The sequence below is a fragment of the Mobula hypostoma genome, chromosome 14 (assembly GCF_963921235.1).
Source record: "Mobula hypostoma chromosome 14, sMobHyp1.1, whole genome shotgun sequence".
In the NCBI taxonomy this organism is placed as follows: Eukaryota; Metazoa; Chordata; class Chondrichthyes; order Myliobatiformes; family Myliobatidae; genus Mobula; species Mobula hypostoma.
Genome location: NC_086110.1, coordinates 46,866,646 through 46,894,046, shown reverse-complemented (window position 1 = coordinate 46,894,046; position 27,401 = coordinate 46,866,646). Strand labels below are relative to the sequence as shown.

The 27,401-nt window shown below is 41.2% G+C and overlaps 1 protein-coding gene across 2 annotated transcripts; it reads right to left on the bottom strand.

The window, feature by feature from the left end:
- Positions 1-1,241: 1,241 nt before the first annotated feature.
- Positions 1,242-23,280, bottom strand: nob1 (NIN1 (RPN12) binding protein 1 homolog). Of its 2 annotated transcripts, none has more exons than XM_063067483.1 (9): positions 23,009-23,280; positions 14,694-14,826; positions 11,497-11,630; positions 9,387-9,458; positions 8,402-8,590; positions 7,951-8,178; positions 7,350-7,447; positions 4,953-5,097; positions 1,242-3,828 (listed from the first exon to the last, which is right to left on the bottom strand). In XM_063067483.1, exons 1-9 carry the CDS (start codon positions 23,075-23,077, stop codon positions 3,562-3,564), a joined length of 1,335 nt encoding a protein of 444 aa, XP_062923553.1. In that variant the 5' UTR covers positions 23,078-23,280; the 3' UTR covers positions 1,242-3,561. The 2 variants fall into 2 exon arrangements, with proteins under 2 accessions (XP_062923553.1, XP_062923552.1); XM_063067482.1 differs by having other exon boundaries at positions 1,244-3,828; positions 7,951-8,181; positions 23,009-23,132.
- Positions 23,281-27,401: the final 4,121 nt, after the last annotated feature.

The window sequence follows — 27,401 nt, the reverse complement described above, 5'->3', positions numbered from 1 at the left end:
AATTCTTAGTCATGTTAAAGTTTCAATTGGTTAAACAAATACTAAACTTATGGTACAGAATGCTGGAAGGTTTGTTTGTCAATTGAGAAATTTTATCCAATCCATTTTCTCTTGATAAAAGTATTGCTGAATCTTTCCTTGTAGATTGTTTTAATAAGGATTATATAATCTGCAGTTCAGAAGGCTTCAGATGTCTCCCATGCTGTTTTTACACTCTCATTGTATTCAGTCTCCCTAATTGGTTTAAAAATGCAGCTGATAGAGACCCACTGAATTAAAAAGGAGCACTGTAAACCTGAGGTCATTGTACATCCTTGAGTGATGGTGACCAGCTGAAATGCTTCCACTCCTGCAATAAGAATCCATCTGCAGGAGCTGTTAAATAATGTGCTGAGACCCACTAACCTTCCTGCAGAGCAGCGGGAGGCTGCAGTCTTCTGAAAATGAGTTGGAATTGAAGAGCAGCTAAAGATTCTCCTGGAGTTATCAGAGAGGTTCAGTGTGTCTTGGCTAGATCACAGGCTTTGAGTGGCATAACTGGGGAGAATGGAGGCAATTAAGGAGTGACCCTAAAGAGGGTAACAACAGCGAAGAGTGCCCAACTTTGTTAGAAAATGCAAACATTAACAGCTGGCCAGTGGGGGGGGGGGTGAAGAGAAAGGTGATGAAAAGGGGCTTAAGAGACAAGGAAGGGGTGACTGAAGAGAGGTGATCAAGATGGAGGGGAATGTGAATTGTGTGTGTGTGTGTTTAGTACCTGACCTCCATTCATCTTGGACCTTCCTTACTTTGGACCAAGACCCTGCTTTGGTATCCCATATATAAAAAAAATTGCATAAACATATTCCATTCTTCATTCTGTATGCCATGAATTGCCTGAGCAGATGGAGACACTCCTGCTTGCCCTCTCCCAGATCAGTTTCGTGGTGTTGGTGGGGAAGAAAATCAACACCAAAGAAACCAGTAAAGCTTAAAGTTATAATCAACGTCATTGTGAATATTGGGGTCGAGAACACCAGGAGTCAAGCATGTAATAGGTTTGCAGGTAGAACCAGGGTACTTGTAATTTCTTGCACCCTTTAAGCTCAGTGTTTACTTGAGAATTGAGTACCTAATAAGGTTTTTTTTTAAAAGAAAATTAAGTGTTTAGTATTAATGAAGTAGTGCAGCCATGCAATGGCCCTTTTGAAAATCCAAGCCGTATACAACTTCTACATTATCAAAATAATACTCAAGTTACATAATTTGACCTTTCAAAATCCTTGACCTTTCAATTTTCGTTTGTGAAAACAAATCAGCACCTTTCTTGCTATAAATATTATACAGACCAGGCTAAGGATTCCTACTGTAATTTAACATCCTGTGTGTACCAGAGCAAGGTTACTACATTTAAGTACAAAATACAACGAATGTAGTTAAATATTTATATAGTGATAATACAAATAGGTCTTTCAACAGTGGTTCAGGCTCAGAGACTCAAGTGTTCACATGGATTAATCTTTAAAAGTGGTAGTACAAATTGATCACCCTTCAATAAGTTTAACCGATTTAAGTTTATCTAACATTAAATTAGACCTTTATTCTAATGTTGGGAGAAAACTTCATTTGCTTTAAATATTACAAAATAACTATCAAATGGTATATACTCACAAACATCTCCAAATGCCACTATTTCTATTAATCATTCTTTATCCACACTGCAGCAAATCTAAAATAGATCTAATTAAACTTTTCCAATGCACTAATTTTTAAAATAATTCACTATAGGCATTTTACAGTGCATTCTTGATACGTACTCAGTACTTCCTCGTACAACTGGATCTTCGATTGCCTCATGTGCAGACCCCAGTCAGTTCAGATTGGCAATAACATCTCCATCAGCACAAAGCTGTATGCTTAGCCCCCTGCTCTACTTGCTTTGTACTTATGATTGTGAGGCTAAGCAAGGCTCCAATGATATACTTAAATTTTCTAACAATACTACTGCCAAAGGCTAGATCAAAGGTGGTGACAAAACAGCATATCGGAGGAAGATTGAAAATCTGGCTGAGTGGTGCCACATCTAACTCAATGTCAGCAAGACCAAGGAGCTGATTATTGACTTCAGGAGGAATCCAGAGGTCCATGAGCCAGTTCTCATCAGGGGATCAGAGGTGAATTCCTCAGTGTTATCATTTCAGAGGATCTGTTCTGGGTCCATTATGAAAGTAGAGGGTGGTGAATTTGTGGAATTCATTGCCACAGATGGTTGTGGAGGCCAAGTCATTGGGTATATTTAAGGTTCTTCATTAATAATGGCGTTGAAGGTTACGGGGAGAAGGCAGGAGAATGGGGTTGAGACAAATAATAATCAGCCATCATGGAATGGCCGGCTGGTGGCGTAGAGGCATCAGAGCCGGACTTTGGAACGAAGGCTCCCAAGTTCGAATCCAGCCGGCTCCCTTGCACACTTTCCATCCATGCTGGGTTGACCGTCGAGCTAGCGACTCGGCCTCGTAAAAATAAGAAAGCCTGCTTAAAAAAAAACGTCATCATGATGGCGTCCCGATGACTCCACCGGAGCTAAGGGCTTTCTTCTTCATGGAATGGTGGAGCAGACTTGCTGAACCAAAACTCTCATGTCTGCTAACTCCTTTTGGTCAAATGTAATTTGTAAATGTACTCCTCCGCATAACATAGTCACCTACCAAAAATCCATGCTATGTCTCTGGAATAAATGTACTACTACTCTACAGGAAGCAACTCTCCATGAAGTAAAATATTAATGAAATTCATCATCTCCACTCAAGGTCTACCAACGAGTAATCCCTATGCTCTTGCACATATACCTATATAGGTCAAACCATTGGACAGGTACCACATACTGCAAAATCTTCCAAATTCACTGTAGGATAAGTGTCCTCTCCCACATAGGCAGTCCCATCAGAGGCTCTCATCACTTGGATCATTCCAGTGATTAGACCTACATTTTTTATGTACCTGATACCAACTTCCAAAACATACATGCCGGAGCAAGAGGACAGTGGAAACTACTCAAAGATGTTCTCGAAGTCTCTGTAGATGTGTAACATTCCAATCAACTCATGGGAATTCCTGGCCCATATCCACTTGAAATTAGAGTGTTTGAGGAGCAAATTGGGAACCACAAGTCCCTTTTTTGCAGTGTGCAGAAGCCAAAAGATAATAGACAAACTCACTGCTTCCAACCGGGCCATATCGCCCAAGCTCCGTTTAGCCTCAGAACGCAGAAAAATGTAAGTTTTAAGCAGTATTGTTTTCTTTAGTATACTAATTAGGTAAACATCATGCAGTTGGACAGATAACTTCTCCTACCAAGTAATGCAAGTCTAAACACACCCTAAAGAAAACAGTTTCACATACCTGTATTGGGTTCCTTGGTTACAACAGCTTGTGTTCATAATTAAAAGAACCATGTTTTGAAAGCACTTTTAAACACTTTAATAAATCCTGACAATTTACATGATACACAAATAAATGTATAGCTTAAATTTTTAATAAAACTATTGAAAATGGGGATACCAAAGTTGAGAAGAAAAACATTTATTTCTTAACAAATTTTTTTGGGGCGGCATTTGGGTTCAACCTCCTCCTCCCACCTCCAAATCTGTTGTCTCGAATGTTTAAGTGAGCGGCTCTGCTGTAGACATCATTTTCCACAAATGGGGAAACCCCAGCAATGTAATCCGGGTCAAAAACATTAGTCTTCTGCCTTGCTTTCTTGGAGAGTCGTTGCTGAGGGAAATTCTGATCCTCAGTCAAATGTGGATTGTTTGCATGTTTCCCACCATGTGGTAACGGGAGAGAATGCTATTGAGGAGGGAAAATACATTATTTTCACCTTTAGTTTAAAGTCCAGATATTTTATATACATCATGCTATGAAAGGAATTCACAATTGTTTTATAAATATGATTAACCATGAATTACCAAAAGTTGATCTTAAAATAGAACTATTCTTATTCCTGCCATATATTTAAAACATTTTTCCTTAATTTTTCACTAAGCGCTAATCCTACTACACTACAGAACAGTTATTGTATGGACTGCTGCAGTTTTTCATATTTAACTTCTAATTCACTTACTAAACAAATTCAGCTGTTAAACATGTATCTCCATCCTCTCCCCTCTCACAGAAGATCACCTTTATTAAAGTTTCCAGGAAGACATTCTTGGGGGGGGGGGTGAAAGATTATCAATTACACCATTTCATGCATTACTGCTCTTTACAATGAGCTTTAAAGAATTAAATTACCCACCCCTAACCCGCACTCAAATGCTACACAACACCTTTTAAGACTTTATTCCCTAGAATGTAGAAGATTGAGGGGACATTTGATAGAGGTACACAAAACTATGAGGGTATAGATGGGATAAATGCAGGCAGGCTTTTTTCACTGAGGTTGAGTGCGACAACAACTAGAGGTCATGGATTAAGGGCGGAAGATTAAATATTTAAAGAGAACATGAGGGGAAACTTCTTCATGGATGGTGGGGAGAGTGTGGAATGAGCTGCCAGCACAAGTAGTGGTGTGGGTTCGATTTCAACCTTTTACGAGAAATTTGAAAAGTACATGGCTGAGAGAGGTGTGGAGGTCTATAGTCCACTGGCTGCTCGATGGAACTAGGCAGAGGGCCTGTCCCTCTGCTGCAGTGTTCTACGACTCTAACACTGATTTAAACCATAATATTTAGAGGGCAGAACCCAAAACATTTGCAACGGTGGTAAGTTTAAAAAATGAAATCATAAAACGTGAGATGTTGCTTTATGTGTAATGACTAACTCAACATCAGGTTTCTCTTAAATATGTAAACTATAATCTCAGCAATTTTGTATTACAGGGCATGTTAAAAATAGAGACACAAATACAAACATTTATGCAACATCTCAAAGTATGTTTCATGTCAAACAATACAAATAAAACCTGATCTTACCCTCAAACCTCGTGGATTTAGCACTTTTGGATTTTTTGAGAAGTGGAAGTGAAGACTGCCATCTTCATTCACAGTGACTGCTACCTTTTTCAGCGTCCTGTTACCACAGTTTGGGCAGAATTCCTTATTCATGTTAGTTGTGGTCCTGGTTAAACCCAAGCAGAGATATATTTAGTCCAGAACTTCAATATTTGATTACCTTCATTGTCCTTTCACATTTACTGAAAAAAATAATAGAATATAAAAAAACTCTCTGTTGCATGATTCAAGTTGCTTGGAAATTCTACTAACTTAGACACAGAATGAAGACAAGTTAAATTCACAGGTCTTGAATGCTAAATCAATTTTAATATTTTCAGTTGTGGAAGGTGTGTTACAATTAGTCTTAGGACCAATTGACTAAAATGGGAAAAGATTTTCCATTGTGTCCAGTAAACATGGAATTGAGGTGAGTAAATAGGTCAGCAATGAGTCAGAGGAATAAACATGTCTGATATGAAAAATGAAAACCGTATTATGCTCTTCAGCTTGGAGCTTGAGCACAGTATTAGACCAAAGGTAGCAAGCTGCTTTGTGGGTATTTGTAATATTTTTTACTTAATGAATACTGTCTCAGCATCCAAGGAGAATAAAATCCTTTCCCACTGCTAGGATAAAAATATACAGTCAGCCCTCCTTATCCGCGAGGGATTGGTTCCGAGACCCCCCCCCCCCCGTGGATACAAAAAACGCGGATGCTCAAGTCCCTTATTTAAACTGTCTCAGTGCAAGTGGACTTTAGGACCTAGGGCAGCAACAGGACCCGACGCCCTCAGTGTTTCTGTTCCGATGACTTATAATACCGAATACAATGTAAATGCTCTGTAAATAGTTGTTATACTGAATTGTTTAGGGAATAATGATAAGAAGAAAAGTCTGTACATGTTCAGTACAGACACAACCATCGTAGGTCTTCTGGGAACGTTGATGCCGATTCTCCCGTGATCGTTAAGTTCTTGAGGCTGTAGCACTTTACACAGCCAGCCAGCCATCCCTAGAACTAACACTCCCACGAATTTCAGCTTCTTTCTGCTTTATTGTGCGAATGCTCGATTCGTTCTGACCAACCTTACGGCCCACTTCGGAATGCGACATGCCACTTTTCAAAAGATCTATTCTTAGCCTTTGAGGAATTGCTTTGACCACATAATTGCTTTTTGGGAGCCATTTTTTCACAGAAACGAAGTAGCGAATGAACGAGACACAAGACAAACAATGCTGGAACAATGAGTGCTGGAGAGAGAACTAACGGGTTTTCCTGAGTCGCGGTTGGTTGAATTCACGCATGTGGAACTCACGGATAAGGAGGGCCGACTATATTACAACTCAATTAACTGGACGCAGGTGGACATAACTGGATCAACAATCTTGGAGAAACTAGGTCAATTAGTATCTGTGGGAGGAAAGAAACTGTTGGCATTTTGAGTCAAAACCCTGCATCAGGCCTAAAATGGAGAAGCAGGATGGTCAATATAGAGAAGGGGAGTGGCAAGAGAGTATTCCGAGGTGATTGGTAGACTGAAGAGGGTTCCTAAATCCTTCAAGTGTCTCAGAATTAATTGTTGCCACTCCCTTTCTCTTCTCTATGCTGGCCATTTCATTCTCATTCCAGATCTATGTTTTTGACCCAAAATGTCAACAATTTATTTTCTTCCAGATACTCTTCAACCCACTGAGTTCCTCCAGTAGATTGTGTTACTCCAAATTCCCACTTCTGCTCTTTTGTGTCTCTGGACATATCAGATGATTGCCTGGTGCTCGAAGTCAATATGTATATGAAAACATCAAATAGGGAAAAGTTATAACCTCAGTGTTCAACTTCTTTCTTCCTCAATATCTCAGCAATGCTGAAGCCTACCATTCGACCAAATTTGTATGCTTTATGTTCCTCATAAATTCTCAATTAACTTGAAATGTAGTTTTCCACACAAGTCTTGTAATACTGCTTGCTAACATCACTTTAGCTACTTACGTTTTCATTCCCTCTGAACATCCCATTTATAGCATCTTGCTTCTAGAGAATCTTACAGAGAATCTCTATAGCATCTTGCTTCTAGAGAATCTTTCAGAGAATCTCTGCCTTTTTAAAAGAAAAAAACCTGAAATCTCTCCTTGGTTATACATAGGGTTCACACACACAATAATCTAATAAATGCAAGGATTTCATTCGATAATCTCCAATTACCCCATGAAATACTGGTCATTTTATGCATTCCAATATTAGTTTCACATATTGGCAAAATTTACCAAAGTACAAACGCATATTAACACTCAAAATACAAGCAAAAAATGCTCTAAACACCCACACTGGGCAGCAGCAGTAAGAAGATAAGAAGCCCCTTCATTGTTAATACTCACTTGAAACATGCAAAACAACGCAGAATGAAGTTCCTTGCTTGCTTTATAATCATTCCATTCAAAGAAATGACATGAAGCCCCATCTGAATAAGGACATTCTAAGAAAGTAAAGCACTCACAATTATCCTTCTGCATTGCTGCATTTGCCTATAGAACAATTAACTTACACAATGCAATACCCAATATAGTCAGAAAAGATCACGTAAAGTAAATGAATGTATTTTATTGACAACAGATGATGAATAAATAGATCCAGAATCAAAGTAAGCTTTGATCCAAATGTCATGTCATGCAGGTGACTTCCTGTCCAACAAACAACACAGCAGCCTTCTGTCCATGCTCCTACCTTCGATGTACCAACTCTTAATTTTTCATCAATGACCCCTATTTTCTGTGTTGTCCAAAATGTGCCTACAATACCTGATCTATTGTTCGAGTTGGCTCCATGAAGCTCAGTTTTTTGTGTGCTGGATTGCTTTTTACTTCAAATGATTTAAAAACTTTTGCAGAGGGACAATGGCAATAATGAAAATTCCCCGTAAGTGTGTGCATATATATCCTAACAATTCAAAAACTTTAAACAGGAAACAAAATCTATTACCTGCATTGCAAAATCTGTCGTCATACAACCAACTCTGATATCTGCTGCTCTCTCAGAGCAGCCCATATCTCTATGAATCTGCTGAATGTTACTCGGCGTTATCCACCCTTCACTGTCGTCACTGTCATCCTCCACCTCCTCCTCCTCCTCTCCCTCCTCGCTTCCATGCAGCTCTTCTTGATCCTGGTTCGACGATCTCTCTCTCGAATTGCAGACATTCTCTTTGTTCTGCTAGTATATGAAAGGCAGCAAAATTAGTTACAATTAGGATACCTGGAATTACTTCTTAGTACCTGAAAGTTAATTCATAATTGTTAAATTTATAAAAATGCTACTTATTAATAAAACAGGAAAAAACCCAACTAATTAAAATACTTCAAATGCTTAAAATAGAAAATGCCGCAAATAGAAATGTTTCAAATCAATAATCTGTCAACAGAATAAAACTTACATCACTTGTGAGTAAATCTTCTAGATCATCTTCAATACTTGGTAGCGGGTTTCTCCAGAAGTGAAAGGCTTCGAATTCTGATAAATCAACTCCTGGCGATGCACTGGAATGTCTTGTAGGGGGATGGCACAGCTCCTCAGAACTTAAAGGAAGTACACAATCTCCTTTTGTGAAACCCCTCTCAGGATTCTACTCCACAAAAATAACAACGTTTTTAGATGTTTCATACATTTGTTGCATTTCTAAATTACTAAGTTTTAAACAGTAGATATTCATTAATAAAACATATCTTTTCTTGACCAAGTATTGACTTGATAAGGTATATTAAATCACTGAAGTACAGAAATGAAGTCTGTATTTGTAAGACTTAACTTATAAATTAAATTTTACTCCAAAACATCTCATCACTCATCTCAGTGAGAGATTGCTGTTTCAGATGAGACTACTTTTTCAGACTATAAGAATACATTGAGGAATTTCAGCCTCCATTGAACAGTTCTCTCAATGTTACCTCCAACACCACACAACAAAAATCACACACAGGGCAAATCCTGTTGGCCGTGACCAGTGATCCCACAGGCAACATCAACATTCAGATGCTTCCACACAAGCAAGTCCCAGACTCCGGAAGACCCACAGATGTATATCTGGACCTTGCTGAATCATGTATCATTTAAGCCCTGCCACTGAAACGAGGGAAAATCTGCAGATGCTGGAAATCCAAGCAACACACACAAAATACTGGAGGAATTCCTCCAGCATTTTGTGTGTGTTAAGAAAGAAATAGCATTGTAGTATCAGGTCAGTGATCTGAAGGACTTGAAAGAAGATCATTGATCTGGAACATTAACCATTTCTTTTCACAGTTGCTTCCTGAGTGCTGATTGTTTTCATGTTTTCAGCATTTCCTGTTTAATATTACAGCTCAAAATCAAACTTAAACCCTTTACAATGTTCTAAACCATGCATGTTTAACTTTGTTTACCTTAGATGGCAGATGAAAGCCTGCTACGTTGATCGGTGATTCTGGGTGTCTTAAAGTGCTACTCACTTCAATCTACCAAAAAAAAAACACAAATTGTAACTTTGCTCAGTGCTGCTGCCAAACATTCCTATTACACAAAATAATCACTGGATTGCTGATGAGATAGTTTACCAAGGCAATGATGCAAATTCCAAAAATGTCACAAATATCAACACACTTCAAAGTCTTCATACTTTAGATATACCAAATGTAGCTCCAATATCATGTTTTGACATGATAAATAGTGCTAATATATTACCGTGTAAATAATGTAATTTTACTTTGGACCAATGACTTGTATTTGTCTTGTTTTGTATCCTCAATGGGTACAATTTTAATTTTGAAATAGAAGAATGAGAGACAAATCTTAAAAAAGTGAATTCTGGGTCATGGATACACATTTTTACGTCGTTCTTAAAGCACTGGAACAGGTCATAATAACAAGCTACAATTAAGTTCTAGACCAAGGAGAAATTTCTTTGTCCAGTCCGTAGTAAATTTTTTGAATTTTCTATCTAAGAGGATATGAATGCTCAGTAGCCAAATGTGTTCAAGACACACATTAATAGCATTTTGGATATTAAGGGAAATCAAGAGATATGCAATTAGTACTTATGAAAGTAGCTCCAAGACAAAAGATCAATCATCATATTGAATCGCAGAGTTGGTGCTCAGGGTCACAGCCAATTCTATTTCCTATGTTCTTGCATACTCCTTGCCTCGGGGGTAGGTGCAGCCAAGGAGCAACTGGTGACCTACTGTAGTGCACACTATAGTCACGATACACTACAGCCATGATACATCAGGAACAGATATTTACATTAGTGAATCACATTGATTACTTTGACCTGGATGGTGCCAGTCTTTTACTTGTTCTTCAGGCAACAAAGGAGCTGGCCCTTCTGCCCATGATAGCTGTGCCAACCAGGTACAGTTCCAAACTGAACTAAAATTTTTGTTTTATGAAATGAAAATTAAATCAAATTTCATTTGCCTGCATATATCCCTTTATTCCCTGAATGTTCACATGTCTAAACGGTTATTAAACACTGCTATTGTATTAGCTTCTACCACTTCCACTGGAAGTGCATTCCAGGTACCTATAACTCTTGGTGCAAGTCTCCTTAAAACTGTTCCGCCTCACCTTAAAGCTATACCCTCTATCATCTGACATTGTCACCCTGGGGAGAAGGTTCTGACAATGTATCCTGTCTATGTCCCTCAAGATTTTTAAGGTCACCCTTAATGCTTCTGATGCTTTGGATTAAACTATCCAAGTTTGTCCAGGGTCTCCTTATACTGTCCAATCCTGGCAACATTTAGCTGAGTCAATTCTCCACCTGACTGACGAAGGCAAGCATGTCATATGCTTTCTTTACTACCTAACTTATTTCAGGATGCTATGGACTTGCTCCCCAAGATGTTTCTGTACATCAGTGCTCTTAAGGGCCTTGCCATTTACTTGCATTTGATCTCCCCAAATATAACCTTAGACTCGCTTGGATTAAACACTATTTGCCATTTCTCTGCTCAAATTTCAAAATGATCTATATCCTGTGGATAACCTTCATCACAATCTGCAATTACACCAATTTTTGTGTCATCTGCCGACCTGCTAATCAGAGCACTTGGGTTTTTGTCAAGATGAGTTATATATATTACAAACAAGAGGTTCCAGCACTGATCCTCATGGAACACCAGTGATCAGAGACTTCCCGTCACGACCAGCACTTTCTAGATGATGCAAATTAAGCAGGCTCCCAATCACCTTAGGTAGCCATGGCACTTATATGATTTTATGTTTGAGCTTCTGGTAACTAAAGCAGCATGGATTCTGGGAGACTCAAATTTTGTTTATTCCTTTTCTTGGCCAGTATCATGTATCAGCAAAAGCTTGGATGTTGTGTGGATGTCACTGAAGGTGGGGAAACAATCAAAAAATAACTGAAGTAGGATACCTATGCACCCAAAGGAAAGTCCAACCACAGCCAAAGGCATCTGAACACAGTTGATGTTTAGACAGTATTAGAAAGAATCCAGTAAAAGAACTTGCAACTAATAAATTACTTACTTTCTGCACAGGTTCTTTTTTCAAGTGGCCAGCTCCCACAAATTCGGTTTCAAGTTGACAGGTTAATGCCAAAACTTTAACGTCAGTTGCCGAGAGACTGGGGTAGTCACCAGTTTTTTTGGAAAACTCTGACACTATGAAAAAAATAGTGAAAATGAAAAATGTTTTAATTATTTTTTGAGATTGTTGAAAAACATTAATCCACTTCTTCAGGATTAACACACAAATAATTTTTGAAACTTTACATTGGTAGACCCACCCATAAATTTCCACATAGTGAAGTTCCACAAACACCAATAAACATTAGTTTGTTTTAGTGCATACAGCCCCAGGAGAACCTTTGTGGTTCAAATCAATTGCAATATTTTATGTTTGCTAAAATAAGCAGAGATAACTTTGGTTTCAATCTCAGTCCAATAGTATCTCTATAATGCAATATTTACAATTTCAACATCTGAATTCACAGACTCAAGGAGCAAATATCTTTCCAATGACCCAAACTAACAGCCTACATGTTTGCACGTGAATTCTGTTATAAATTAATCCAGCTATGCTTCTGGGAAATCTAGCTTCTAATTTTCAATTAGACTATTGCTATTATTAATTTTCAAGAACCCTGCAATGCACACATCCATCCTCTCCTGAACTTGTCCTGAACCATCTATCCATCCACACATCCTGAAATACAATGTTGGAAAATGCATAGTCATGCACTTTGGTAGTAGAAATAAAGGTGCAGACTATTTTCTAAATGGGGAGAAAATCCAGGAATCTGAGATGCAGAGGGACTTGGGAGCCCTTGTGCAGAACATCCTGAAGGTTAACTTTCAGGTTGAGTTAGTGGTGAGGAAAGCAAATGCCATGCTAGCATCCATTTCAAGAAATCCAGAATACAAGAGCAAGGAAGTGATGCTGAGGCTTTATAACTGGCGAGGCCTCACCTTGAGTATTATGAACAGTTTTGGGCTCCTCATCTTAGAAAAGATGTGCCGGCATTGGAGAGAGTCCAGAGAAGGTTCACAAGGATGATTCCAGGAATGAAAATATTATCATACAAGGAATGTTTAATGGCTCAGGGTCTGTACTCACTGGAATTCAGAAGGATGAGAGGAGGATCTCATTGAAACCTTTTGAATGTTGAAAGGCCTAGACAGAGTAGATGTGGAAAGGGTGTTTCCCATGGTGAGAGAGTCTAGGACAAGCGGATGATAAAGTTTAAGGGAATGGGAGATTCTAAAGATTCCTGTAAACAATGGATTCAGTACCGACTACGTCTGTGACTGCAGTGTGTTTGAATAATGTCTCACAGCTGCTTTCTTTGGAGCAAGATGAGGCTTAAAGTTTGCCCAGATCCACATCAGATGTCTCTGGGCTTTTCACACCTTTTGATTTTGACAAAAAGCAGTACCTGATGGAAATTAGACAGAACATTCCTTTCTTAATTAAAGCATAAATTTGACGGATGTTCTTATCTTTGTAATTAAGTTGTGGCTCCAGCAAACCAGGTAGGACATTCTTTTCTTTAATTAAGGAGGCTGGAGTGTCTAACAAATTGATTGTACTTTTGTATCAATAGTCCATTGACTCGACCAGAATGGTTATCAAACTGATCGTTCTTTGTATCAATAGTCCATTGACTTGACCGGAATGGTTATCAAACTGATTGTTCTTTTGTATCGGTGGCCTTATAACTTCTGACAATTCTGGCATCGGGCAGTGAACTTGTAGAACAGCCGGGGAGATGAGAAAGGTTCTTTCCCTGGTGTCGGGTCCAAGTTTTGTGCTCTCATTATTTGATCCAGCAAAGTTACGTTTACAAGGGCACAGCCTCAGGACAGAGGGGTGCCCTTTCAAAACAGAGATGCAGAGAAATTTCTTTAGCCAAAGGGTGATGAATCTGTGGAATTTGTTGCTGCCTGCTGTGGAGGCCAGGTCATTGGGTGTATTTAAGGCAAAGATTGAAAGGTTTTTGATTGAACATGGCATCAAAGATTACAGGGAGAAGGCCGGGAACTGGGGTTGAGGAGATCTTAAAAAAAGGATCAGCCATGATTGAATGGCGGAGCAGATTCGATGGGCCAGATGGCCTAATTCTGCTCCTATGTCTTATGGTCTCTCTTTGCAAATTTATAATAGAAATATAGAAAATAGGTGCAGGAGTAGGCTATTCGGCCCTTCGAGCCTGCACCGCCATTCAGTATGATCATGGCTGATCATCCAACTCAGAACCCTGCACCACCCTTCCCTCCATACCCCCTGATCCCTTTAGCCACAAGGGCCATATCTAACTCCCTCTTAAATATAGCCAATGAACTGGCCTCAACTGTTTCCTGTGGCAGAGAATTCCACAGATTCACCACTCTCTCTGTGTGAAGAAGTTTTTCCTCATCTCGGTCCTAAAAGGCTTCCCCTTTATCCTCAAACTGTGACCCCTCGTTCTGGACTTCCCCAACATCGGGAACAATCTTCCTGCATCTAGCCTGTCCAATCCTTTTAGAATTTTATACGTTTCAATAAGATCCCCCCTCAATCTTCTAAATGCCAGCGAGTATGTTGATATTGATTTCTCTTGGCAGTATTTTCATTATTCTCTTTTTTGATGTTCTTTCCATTACCTTATTAAATATGTTTCTCTTACAACCTTTGTCTCTTGTTTTGCAACTTTGTATGGTCTTGTTTTATCTTTGTTTAGGTTGCCTTAACTTTTATTTGAGAAGTAGAATTCCTGGTTCTTTATCATATTACTGGTTCCTGTTGCTTCATTTACTGAAACATTTGACAAGTTTACTGCGGATGTTATAGGTCTGATTGCTTGGAAGCCACCTAATCAAAATCTACACAATTCTAACTTACAGTCATAACCTTGAACTGTGTTAGATAGTAACTGCTATTTACACACCATTTCAGTCATTAATTCACTTGCATTTAACTGTGAGATCCTGCTGAATGAAATAGCTACTCTACACACCATCATAACAGGCTTGTTTCAAAGTAACTGAACACAAGCAAAGCATTTAGTGAGACATCTGGAGAGATGATTGCAAATTCTTACTTCATGGATATCCACTTTGTCTAAAGAACTGTCAAATCGTTAAACAGTAAATTTAATATCAGTTTTATAAGGAAGCATTTAAAGTTTGATACAGAATTTTTTAATTCATTAAGCCAAGGGAATTACAAGGGGAAGAAAAACTCACCTTGTCTTATATATTCAGGAAATGGCTCTTTAAAATGGAGCTGGTACGGCAAAACTGCCAGCCTTCGCTTAGTTTCCTTATCCCTTATTTCATTTACAACTTCTTTTAATGTGTAGATGTTTTTACCAAATTCCTTTCAAAACAAAAAGCAATGATGTAATGAAATCTCATCTATCAAATGCTGATGCAAAAAGCTCCTGACCCAGACTGAAAACCCGAAGCTAATGAAGTAAAAGGGATTGTCACATGAACAGCAAAAATGTGATGCTGTAATATCCATTTGTCCAGACGTGTGGAAATGTCTAATGCTTTTTCTTCAGGGCTCAGTACTGAAACCACATTTTGTCTCCTTTAAGTTATCTTACTTTTGTTGCAGTGGGCACAGGTGGACAAAATCACTTTTACAGCTGTAAGGAAAATAATTTACATTTCTTCATTGACTTTTGCCAATCTATACTTTAACTATTTCTGTAATTTTTCAATACAAGAGTTAGGTTCTACATTGATCTTTTTCATTTTATTTAGAGATAGCAATATAGCACAGCAATAGGCCCAACTGGCCCAATGAGCCCAAGCCAACATTGCACCCATATGACCAATTAATCTACTAACCCAAGATCCACAAACCTGCCTGACCAGGTAGACCCATTGTTTCCACTTGTTCCTGCCCCACTGAACTTATATCTGCATACCTCAACTCTGTTTTATACCGCTGGTTCAATCCCTTCCTACCTACATTTGTGACACTTCATACATTCTGGATCTTTTCAATGACTTCAAGTCTCCTGGCCCCGATCATCTCATTTTCACCATGGATGACCCTATATACCTCAATCCCCCATCAGGGGGTCCTTAAAACTCTGCACTTTTTTTCTAAGTAATAGACCCCACCTGTTCTCCTCCACCACCACTCTCCTCCATCCAGCAGAAGTGGTCCTCACTCTCAATAATTTCTCCTCCGGCTCCTCCACACCAAAGATTTAGCCATGGGCACTCGCATGGGTCCCAGCTATGCCTGCCTTTTTGTCAGCTGTGTAAAACAGTCTATGTTCCAAGCCTACGCTGGTATCACTCCCAAACTTTTCCTACGTTACATCATCAGCTGCACTGGAGCAGCTTCCTGCACCCATGCAGAGCTTGTCACCTTCATTAACTTTGCCGCCAACTTCCACCCTGTTCTCAAATTTACCTGGTCCATTTCCAACACCTCCCTCCCCTTCCTCGATCACTCTGTCTATCTCTGGAAACAGTTTATCTACTGATACCGTTTATAAACCCATTGATTCTTACAGCTACCTTGACTATACCTCTTCCCACCTATCACTTGTAAAAATGTCATTCCCTTCTCTCACTTCCTCCATCTCCACCACATCTAAGGATGAGGTATTTCATTCCAGGACTAATGAGATCTCCTTCTCCTTCAAAGAAAAGGGCTTTCCTTCCTCCAAATCTGCCCTCTTTCATTTTGTGCATGTCTGCTCTCACTCCATCCTCCTGCCATCCCACCAGGGATAGGGTTCCTCTTGTCCTCACCAACCACTCTATGTCCAATACATAATTGTCTGTAACTTCTGCCTTCTCCAACGGGATCTCACTACCAAGCACACCTTCCCTCCTCCCCCCCCCCACCTCCGCAGGGATCGTTCCCTACGCGACTCCCTTATACATTCATCCTTCCCCACTAATCTTCCTCTTGCAAGTGGAACAAGTTCCATACCTGCCCCTACACCTCCTCCCTCACTACCATTCAGAGCCCCAAACAGTCCTTCCAGGTGAGGTAACACTTCACCTGTGAGTCTGTTGGGGTCGTCTACTGTATCCGGTGCTCCCGGTGTGGCCTCCTGTATGATCAGTGAGACCCAACGTAGATTGGGAGACAGTTTTACCGAGCACCTACGCTCCGTCCGCTAGAAAAAGCATGATCTCCCATTTCAATTCTACTTCTCATTCCCATTCCAACACGTCAGTCCATGGCCTCCTCTACTGCTGCGATGAGGCCACACTCAGGTTGGAGGAGCAACACTCTACAATCTGTCCGGGCAGCCTCCAAACTGATGGCATGAACATCAATTTCTCAAACTTCTGGTAATTGCCCCCCCTCCCAGCTTCACCATTGCCATTCTCTCACCTTACCTCCTCACCTGCCCATCACCTCCCTCTGGTGCTCCTTCCATTTCCCTTTCCTCTGTGGTCTTCTACCCTCTCCTGTCAGGTTCCCCCTTCTCCAGCCCTTGATCTCTTTCACCTATCAACTTCCCAGCTCTGTACTTCACCCCTCCCGGTTTCACCTATCACCTACCACTTTGAACCTCTTCCTCCCCTCCTCCCACTTTCTGCTCTAACTTCTCTTTTTCTTCCCCAGTCCTGATGAAGGGTCTCGGCCCGAAACGTCGACTGTTTACTCTTTTCCATAGATGCTGCCTGACCTGCTGAGTTTCTCCAGCATTTTGAGTGTGAAACCTACTAACTCATAGGTCTTTGAAATATGAGGGGAAACCGGAGCACCCAGAGGAAACCCACATGGTTACAGGGAGAACATACAAGCTTCTTACAGACAGGAGCGTTAAAATGAACTCCAGTTGCTGGCGCTGTAATAGTGATGCAGTTACACTAACCACAATGGTACTGTGCCATCCACACAAATTTCCCCCAAAGTAATAAATGGGAGGCAGCTAATAATTTTGCAACAACTTGAATTACAATTCTTTAAAAGATACATGTTCCTCTATTTTTTCCTTCATCAGCTTTCTCCTGTCCCCCACCATTCATTGTTTGCCGCCATTTTTGCCTGCTTCTCCACTAAAGCTTTCATTATTCCATGCTATTTCTTTCCATCAATTTAATTTCTATTACCAAACTTCTTGAATTATTTTTCAACTACAGTATTGCAAGCTGAAGAGTCATTAAATGGAAATTTTTTAAAAATCTTGCTGATAGTGGAAATCTAAAGTAAAATCACAACATGTTGGAAATACTCAGCTGTACCTGCGGGAAGGGAAAGGTAACACTTCAGGTCAAACAGTACAGTTTGGAGGAATTATTATTGAAAAGTCATTAATGCATGAAAATAAACCATTGTCCCAGTACTGACTTCTGAGAAATGACATTATATTTTCCCCAATGTACAAAAATTGACATTGAAATATCAACAAAATGTTTGCTATCCATGCTACTGTCTCTTATTGGGTTCATGTTTTCCTAACAAATCTATCTAGAAATTAAACTTAAGAGCTATCACCCGTCCTGTTACTGCTTCCTGAAAAACAGTTAGATGCAATTTTCCCTTAACAGCTCCAAGTTACAGTCGGCCCTCCTTATCCGTGAGGGATTGGTTCCGGGACCCCTCACAGATACCAAAAAACGCAGATGCTCAAGTCCCTTATTCAACCTGTCTAAATGCGGTGGACCTTAGGACCCAGCAGAACCCCAGACCTTATTTAAACTGTCTCAGTGCGGTGGATATTAGGACCTGGCGGTGGAGCTCTGAATCTGAAGTGTTTCTGTTCACGAAAACAATCACGATTTAAAATAAAGTGGAAATAATAAAGCGATCGGAAAGAGGTGAAATGCCATCGGTCATTGGAAAAGTGTTAGGCTACAGTCAGTCAATGATCGGAACAATTTTAAAGGATAAAGTGAGAAAGGCCCTGCCCCAATGAAACTACAATTATTACTAAGCAACGCAATGGTTTAATTATTGGGTTTTGGGTTTTTGATCCTCCACATCAACCCGGCACGGATGGAGAGCGCGTTCGGTAGCGATCTGTCACTGGATCGAACTCGGGAATTTCTTAAGTGTTTTATATACATAGAAAGGTAAAATATATACTATATACTAAGACAAACGTTTGACTAACTAACACTAAATAATGCCGGATGTACCTGTTCCAACTTACTTAGTAAGAGAACTTCTGGTTTTTATTTCTATCCCGATCCACAATAACCTAGGCGCATCCTCCCGTATACCTTAAATCTCTAGAATAGTTGTTATACTGCAGTGTTTAGGGAATAATGACAAGAAAAAAAAAAGTCTGTACATGCTTGAACAACAAGTGCTGGAAGAGCACTTCCAGGTTTTCTCAATTCGCAGTTGGTTGGATTCGCGCATGTGGAACTCGCGGATAAGGAGGGCCGACTGTACTCAGTTTTCACCACAAAAACCCCACAAGTGTCTCTTCCCTTCACCACTGGCACACAGCTGGTGCTATCTACAAAATGGACTACCGTTAGCTGCTCAGACTGCTGTAACAGCGCTTTCCAAACAGGCGATCCCTACCACTAAGGACAAGGGTAGTGGCTGCAGGGGAACACCACCAGCTGCAGGTTCCCTCCAAGCTGTGCTCCATCCCGACTTAGACTGTACCTCGTCCTCCAGTCCGGTTTGGTCTAAGTAAACGTGAGCACCCTGCCCAAGAGCAGCAGGTCTGACAGCTGTTCTTTTCAGACGCAACAGTGGGACGGACTAACGGACGAGGGGTGGCATTACTAGTCAGGGGAAATGTCACGGAAGTGCTCTGTCATGATAGATTGGAAAACTCCATCCAGTGACGCATTATGGGTGGAACTGAGGAGTATGACCATGTTAATGGGGCTATATTACAGGCCACCCAACAGTCTGAGGGATTTAGAGGAACTGTAGAGAGGTCGCAGTCTGTTACAAGAAACATAAGGTTGTTATAGTAGGTGGTTTTCAAGAGTTATTGGTTAAGAAAAAAAGGAGGTGCATTGCAGGTATAAGCAGGTAGGAACAAACAAGGTGCAAGAGAACACTTAAAAAATAAATCAGGAAAGTTAAAAGGCAGCATGAAGTTGCCTTACCAGACAAGGTGAAGGAAAATTCTAAGGGATTCTGCAGATATGTTAAAAGCAAAATGACTGCAAGGGACAAAATTGGTCCATTGGTCCTCTAGAACAGGGATCCCCAAACTTTTTTGCACTGCGGACCAGTCGACCCGGGGGGGGGGGGTGTAGGGTTGCCAACGGACAAGAATAGCAGTCAAATGCGTTGTTTACCCAAAAGACTACAATGACCATGAAGCCTTGCGCGGGCACCAATATGCATGTGCGTCGTGACCTGCCGATTCCCACCCCCCAAAGCAAATACTTTTTGGCGATTCTGTTCGTGGGGGTGGGTGTTAATCACTACCGGGATATAGGTGATAAGTGGGTAATACACTCAATTTTGTTTCTAAAAAGGTCTATCTAACGAATTTAATATTAAACACAGAGCGCATATTTTCCTCGCATGAATATAATGATAAGTCAATTATCAGGGGAGCTTGAAGTGTTGAACGAACTTCCAGTAGAAGTGGCAGAAGCAAGTTCGATATGATCATTTAAAGAAAAATTGGATAGGTATATGGACAGGAAAGGAATGGAGGGTTATGGGCTGAGTGCAGGTCGGTGGGACTAGGTGAGAGTAGCGTTCGGCATGGACTAGAAGGGGAGAGATGGCCTGTTTCCGTGCTGTAATTGTTATATGGTTATATAGGTCACTTATAAGTCAATAGCATCATAACATTTTAAGTAATATTTGGATATTAAACACCCCACAGCACATATTTTCCATGTATGAATATATAAAATCATTGCAACACACCAATATCGCTGAATCAGTGGGAGCCCTGGGCTTGTTTCCCTGAAACAACACCATCCTATCAAGGGGTGATTGGAGACATCGATACTCGAAGGGGGTTCCTTATGTCCAGTCTATTCCGCAGTTTAGTTTTCGTTGCATTCATTGCAGAAAACTCCGCTTTGCAGAAAAATGTTGGAAATGGAATCAACGTTTTCAGCGCTTTCGTGGCTATCTCAGGATATTTAGCCTTGACTTTGATCCAAAATGCCGGCAGAGATGTTATGTCAAACATACTTTTCAGCCCGTTGTCATTTGCAAGCTCGAGGAGTTGATTGCCTTCCCGCCCTGACACGGATGACGCGCGGGTCATGACCTCGCATGCGTAATGGCTGATCAGTGGCCAGTGACAGGGAATGAGGAAAGGTGCAGCTGATCAAATCATATGGCTTCCTCGCGGCCCGGTAGCGCGTGCTCTGCGGCCCGGTGGTTGGGGACCGCTGCTCTAGAAGATTAGGATGGTAATCCATGTGTGGAGCCAAAACAGATAGGGGAGATCTTAAATGATTTTTTTGCAACTGCATTTACTCATGAGACAAACATATAGTTTATAGAAGTGAGGCAAAACAGCATCAACTTCATGAACCCTATATGGAGGAGAAGGTGTTTGCAAATTAAGGCAGATAAATCCCTTGGACCCTGTGGGAAGCAAGTGCAGAAATCGCTGGGGTCCTATTTAAATCACCCTTAGTGACAGGTGAGATACCAGAGGATCGGAGGATAGTTAATGTTATTCCACTGTTTAAGAATGGTTCTATAAATAAACCAGGAAATTATAGGCCAGTGAGCCTGACATGAGTAGTGGGAAAGTTATCTGAAGATATTCTAAGAGACCAGATATATGACTATTTGGATAGACATGGACTGATTAGGGATAGTCAGCACGGCTTCATGTGTGGCAGGTCATGTCTAACCAAATTTATAGGTTTTTCTGAGGAAGTTACCAGGAAATTTGATGAAGGCAAGGCAGTGGATGTTATCTACACGGACTTTAGCAAGGCATTTGACAGGGTCCTAGATTGAACGTTGGTCAAGGAGTTTCAGTCACTCGGCATTCAAGATGAGATAGTAAATTGGATGAGACATTGGCTTTGTGGGAGAAGCCAAAGTGGTAGTAGATGGCTGTCTTGCTGACTGGACATCTGTGACTAGTGGAGTGCCACAGAGATCGGTGCAGGGTCCATTGTTGTCATTTATGTCAATGATTTAGATGATAATGTGGTTAACTGAATCAGCAAATTTGCAGATGACACCACGATTGGGGGTGTAGTGGAGCGAGGAAGGCTATCATGACTTGCAGCCGGGTCTGGGCCAGTTGGATAAATGGATTTAAAAATAACAGATGGGCCAACCAGGATAGGTCTTACACAGTGAATAGCAGGGCAGTAGGGCACTGAGGAGCGCGGTTGGACAAAAGGATCTGGAAATATAGGTCCATAATTTGTTGAAAGTGGTGACACTGATAGGTAGGGTTGTAAAGAAAGCTTTTGGCACATTGGCCTTTATAAATCAATGCCGTGCTGCCGAAGGGTCTCGGCCTGAAACACCGACTGTACTTTTTTTCATAGATACTGCCTGGCCTGCTGAGCTTCTCCAGCATTGTTGTGTGTCGCTGTTATTGAGTACAGGAGATGGAATGTTATGTTGAAGTTGCATAAGTCATCGGTGAGGCCTCCAAGTTGGAATATTGCGTGCAGTTTTGGACACCTACCCTCAAAAAAGATATAAATAAGGTTGGAAAGTACAGAGAAAATTTACAAGGATGTTGCCAGGTCTGGAGGACCCAAGTTATATGAAAAGATTGAATAGGTTAGGACTATATTCTTTAGAACGTAGAAGACTGAGAGAAGATTTGATAGAGGTATACAAAATTGAGGGGTACAGATAGAATAAATGCAAGTAGGGTTGTTTCATTGAGGTTGAGTGGGACAACCAGAGGTCATGGGCTAAGGGTGAAAGGTGAAAGTTTGAGGGGAACATGAGGGGAAACTTCTTCAGTCAGAGGGTGGTGAAAGTGTGGAATGGGCTGCCAGCACAAGTGGTGCATGTGAGCTCGATTTCAGTCTTTAAGAGAAGTTTGCATAGGTACATGGATGGTAGGAGTATGGAGGGCTTTGCTCATGGTGCAAGTCGATGGCAGTAGGCAATGTAAATGGTTTGGCATGAACTAGATGGGCCGAAGAACCTGTTTCTGTGCTGTACTTTTCTATGATTGTCCACATCAATTACACTGCTCTCATCAGTATATTTGATTTTTTTTCCCCAAAGAGGAAAGAATTTAAGATTCCCCCCCCCCATACGGGATTTCACTCCAACAAAATTGTATTCAACACCTTTGATGAATTCCAACCCGTCCAAGTATGGATTCCCAGCCACCTCCCTTTCCCCTCTTTTCTCCCACCGTCTCGCCCTTTCCTTTAGGTTGCGAAACCCTGGGGATCTATCCAGTTTTAAACCAATCTAGCGCCTACTATTTTAAAGCATGAAACATACTGTAATTTCACCTCATCTACCGGGTGCTCGCAACGTTTCTGATGCCGACAACTTTCCCAGAACCTGGAAAGTGAGATTGAGCCCCACCACCGCTCGCTCCTATAAGGAAGACCCAGCACCAATTATTACACAGAACAAATGACTTTCAGTAAATTTGTCAGACAAGAGGACAAAGATCTGCACCGACCTGCAGTGGCGCATTCTTCAGGAAAGCTCCAGCATCTGCCACAACATGCTCCACCATACAGGCCGCCATCTTCCGCTCTTACTTTGTCCAATCACTAACAACATTGCTGGCGCAGCACCGTTCAGAAATCCTGCCGCTGATTGGGCAATATAATATTCCGCGAACCCAGACTGTAACGGGACAGAAAAACTTGCATTCACCTAGCGCCTGTCATACTCTCCGGGTCTCCCAAAGAAACGTAGAGCGAATTATACAGTATTCCGTCGAAGAGCAGTCACCTTTGCAATAGATAACAATATAAGATTCCACAGACAATGATGCAATAGTGATCAGATAATGTTATAGTGATATTAGAGTAGAACATAGAAAACCTACAGCCCAATACAGGCCCTTCGGCCCACAAAGCTGTTGCGAACATGTCCCTACCTTAGAAATTACCTAGGCTTACCCGTAGCCCTCTGTTTTTCTAAGCTCATGTACCTATCCAGGAGTCTCTAAAAGACCCTATCGTATCCGCCTCCACCACCGCCGCCGGCAGCCCATTCTAACACTCACCACTCTCTGACAGCTCCTCTGTACCTACTTCCAAGCACCTTAAAACTGTGCCGTTTGATGCTAGCCGTTTCAGCCCTGGAAAAAAGCCTCTGACTATCCACACGATCAATGCCTCTCAACATCTTATACACCTCTATCCAGGTCACCTCTCATCCACCGTCCCTCCAAGGAAAAAAGGCTGAGTTCACTCAACCTATTCTCATAAGGTATGCTCCCCAGTCCAGGCAACAATTGACTGAAGGAAAAGTTTCAGTTATGTAACTGCTTCTAAGTATAAATTATGCATGATAAGGCTGTTCAATGGCATAAAATGACTTTAATATGAAACAAATGTAGATTTGTAATTCAAACACAATATGTTGTAAATACTCAAAAGGTGGCAATACCTGTGGAGAAAGAGTGTAAGTTAACACTTTGCATCAATTACTTTTCTTTCAGAACTGGAAGTAAAAAGTATAGATGTAACAGGTTGAAACAAGTAGAGAGTCAGGTAAAATAGGGATCTGAATTTTCTTTTACAATAATGTCTAGATATGCCCTTTTACTGTTTAAAGAACACGGTAACCTGCCTCAGTGACCACCGTCCTCAACCACTTACATCCACTGTGATGAAGTGAGGTTGGTGATGAAACATATCAACTCCTGCCTGAGGAGTGACTTGGATCCATTCCAATTTGCCTACTAGCACAACAGGTCAACAGCAGATGCCATATCATTGGTTCTTCATTCATCTCTGGAACATCTGGACAGTGAAGATGCATACTACATCAGGATGCTCATTATTAACTACAGCTCGGCATTCAATACTGTCGTCTCCTCCAAACTAATCAATAAGCTCCAAGATCTAGATCCCGTTACCTCCTTGTGCAAATGCATCCTTGATTTCCTCACTTGCAGACCCCAGTCGTCTCGGATTGGCAACAACATCTCCAGTTTACGCTTATCACATAAGGCTAAGTACAGTTCCATTGTCATATTTAAGTCTGCTGGTGACAACACTGCTGTTGGCCAAATCAAAAGTAGTGACAGATCAGCATATAGGAGCGAGTTTGAAAATCTAGTTGAATGGTGCTGCAGCAACGTCCTTTCACTCAACATTAGCCGAGTATAAGCTACAGAAGGAAGAAGCGAAAGGTCCATCGGCCAATCCTCTTTAGGGGATTGGAGGTGGAGAAGGGTCAGTAACTTAAAATTCTTTGGCACTATCATTTCAGAGGATCTGTCCTGAGACCAGCACACAAGTGGCATTACAACAGTGCCTCTAGTTTGCACAGACTCAGCATGTCACCTAAAACTTTGACAAATATCCGTAGATGCATTATGGACAGTATCCCGACCGGATGCGTCACAGCCTGGTATGGAAACACCAACGCCCAAGAATGGAAAAGTCTACGAAAGTGGTGGATACAGCCCAGTCTGTCACAGGAAAAACCCTCTCCACCATTGAGCATATCTACAAGGAGAGCTGCCACGAGAAGGTAGCATCCATCATCAAGGACTCCCACCAACCAGGCCACGCTCTCTTCTCGCTGCTACCATCAGGAAGAAGGCACAGGAGCCTCAGGACTCACACCACCAGGTTCAGGAACAGACAACCATCAGGCTCCTGGACTGGTGTGGATAACTCGACTGAACTGATCGCACAACCTATGGACTCACGTTCAAGTAATCTGCACCTCATGTTCTCACGTATGATGAATGTATGTATGTATTCATCTGTGAGGCCTCTGTTGGTCAGGGTTGACCATGAATGTTGTGCCCTAGCTACCTTCGTAGTCAATACACAAGTCAAGGCTGTACAATATGGAGAGCAAATTGTTGCCCATGCAGCAAGCTCCCCCTCTCCACAAACCTGATGAATCCAAAGGAAGGGCAGAGACTGATACAGTTAGGCACTAGTGGCATCCGAGGAGTTGCCAGTCAACCTTGAACTTAACAAACGACTGTCTTAGGGACCCCAGCTCCGGATTTTTCCTCAGGTTAACTCCCAAGGCCTTCTTGACGAGTTGTCAACAACGGCTGACGAGTGGCATCTGCCTGTTTATTTATCTGTTTGGTAATTGTGCGTTTGCAGATCAGTTGTTGTTGGTCCTTCTTGGTCTGCAGTTTTTATTGATTCTATTGTATTTCTTTGTTCTACTGTGAATGCCTGCAAGAAAATGATTCCCAGGGTAATATACGGTGGCACATAGTCTATGTACTTTGATAATAAATTTACTTTGAACTTCGGAAGAAGGGAAACGTAGAATATAGGAAAGGCCTTTGACACAGTGGCAACAGGAAAGATAAAATGATCCTGATGCTCTCTCCATGAATAGTGGTGATGGAGTTACTAAAAATACATGTTGAAGTTTAACTTTCAATGAAAAGATGCACCTAAGAAATGATGGATGAAGTCTGGATGTGTCTGCGAAAAGGAATTAAATTGCAGTGAATGCTATAAACGTGAAGTGTGTGCTGGAATCGCTGATTTGCTTTTCAAGTTGTTGAATATAGTGGAATATGGAAGAAGGTAACAGACATCCCACCTCTCCCAGAAGTTCCGAGAGTCTTCCGCTATATAGATAGCGGCTCCCTGCCGCCCACAAATTATATACAATATCCCAGAAATTGATTTTTTTGAGAGCGAGCGAGAAGGAGAGAGAGAGAGACAGAGACAAAGAGAGGAAGTGACAGACGTAGTGAGAGAGTGACAGAGAGAGCATCCTGATTGGTCTCTCTTTGTGCTAAGTAGATCTATCAGTTTTCTCTGTGGGCGGGCTCTACAGTTGACCTCTCTCTCACTTTCATTATCCATCAGTTCAGTTTAGTGTTCTGCAGCGCCATGGCAGAGTGTTCCAAAAAAAGAAAATATAAAACCTACCCCAGACTACACTAAAGTGTATCCCTGCCTAATAAGGGTCAAAATAATGACAGTATTGCTCGCTGCACTGTTTGCAACAGTGACTTTTCCATTGCCTATGGTGGGTTAAATGACTGTAAAAGAAATTTTGAGGTGAGTTTAACAGGTGTCATTGAGAGACCAAATCTTGAAAAATCTGTCAGTGGTCAATAGAGAGCCAAGATGAGGTGAACCCAGAGCAGATTTTGACTTTGGCAGAGAGATTTCCAAATGTGATCAAGGCAGATGCAAAAGAACAGCTCCACTTGGAGGTCCTGGATTAGGCCTGTTTCTGTGCTGTAGTTTCTATGGTTTCTATGTCTCAACTAACCTTGAAGGACTGGTGCCAAACTACAAAAGTTTGCCAGTTGATGAGTTCTGGAGGAAGCTGTCCAAAGTAAAATCTGTGAGCACAGGGCAGTTGAGATTCAAAGAACTCTGCCAGTTGATGAAGCTGCTTTTGGTGCTGCCAAATTCTCATTGTGATGTAGAAAAGGCATTCAGCATGGTGCGTCACATTAGGACAGAATTCAAAAGTCAGCTGTCTCACAAAACACTTGTGAATCTGATGTCTTGCAAAATTAACAAATTCATTGATACAGACTGTTACGAGGTTGATACTCCGGCAAAATGCTCAAATCTGCCAAGCAAGCCACATCACAGTACAAGGAAAGTTTGCAAAAGAAATAGAAAAGCTATTTGCATTGGCATTTAGCTATTAGCATTGAGACTGCCAACAAAATACTCAACAAGGAATAACACTGCCTGGGCAGGGCGAAAAGCATTATCAGGAATGCATCTCACTCTAACCACGGACATTTTACTCTTCTCCCATCCGGTAGGTGCTACAGGAGCCTCCGCTCCTGCACCAGCAGGCACAGGAAGAGCTTCTTCCCTGAGGCTGTGACACTGCTGAACCTCTCATCACAGCACAAAGCAGTATTGCACCTATATTGT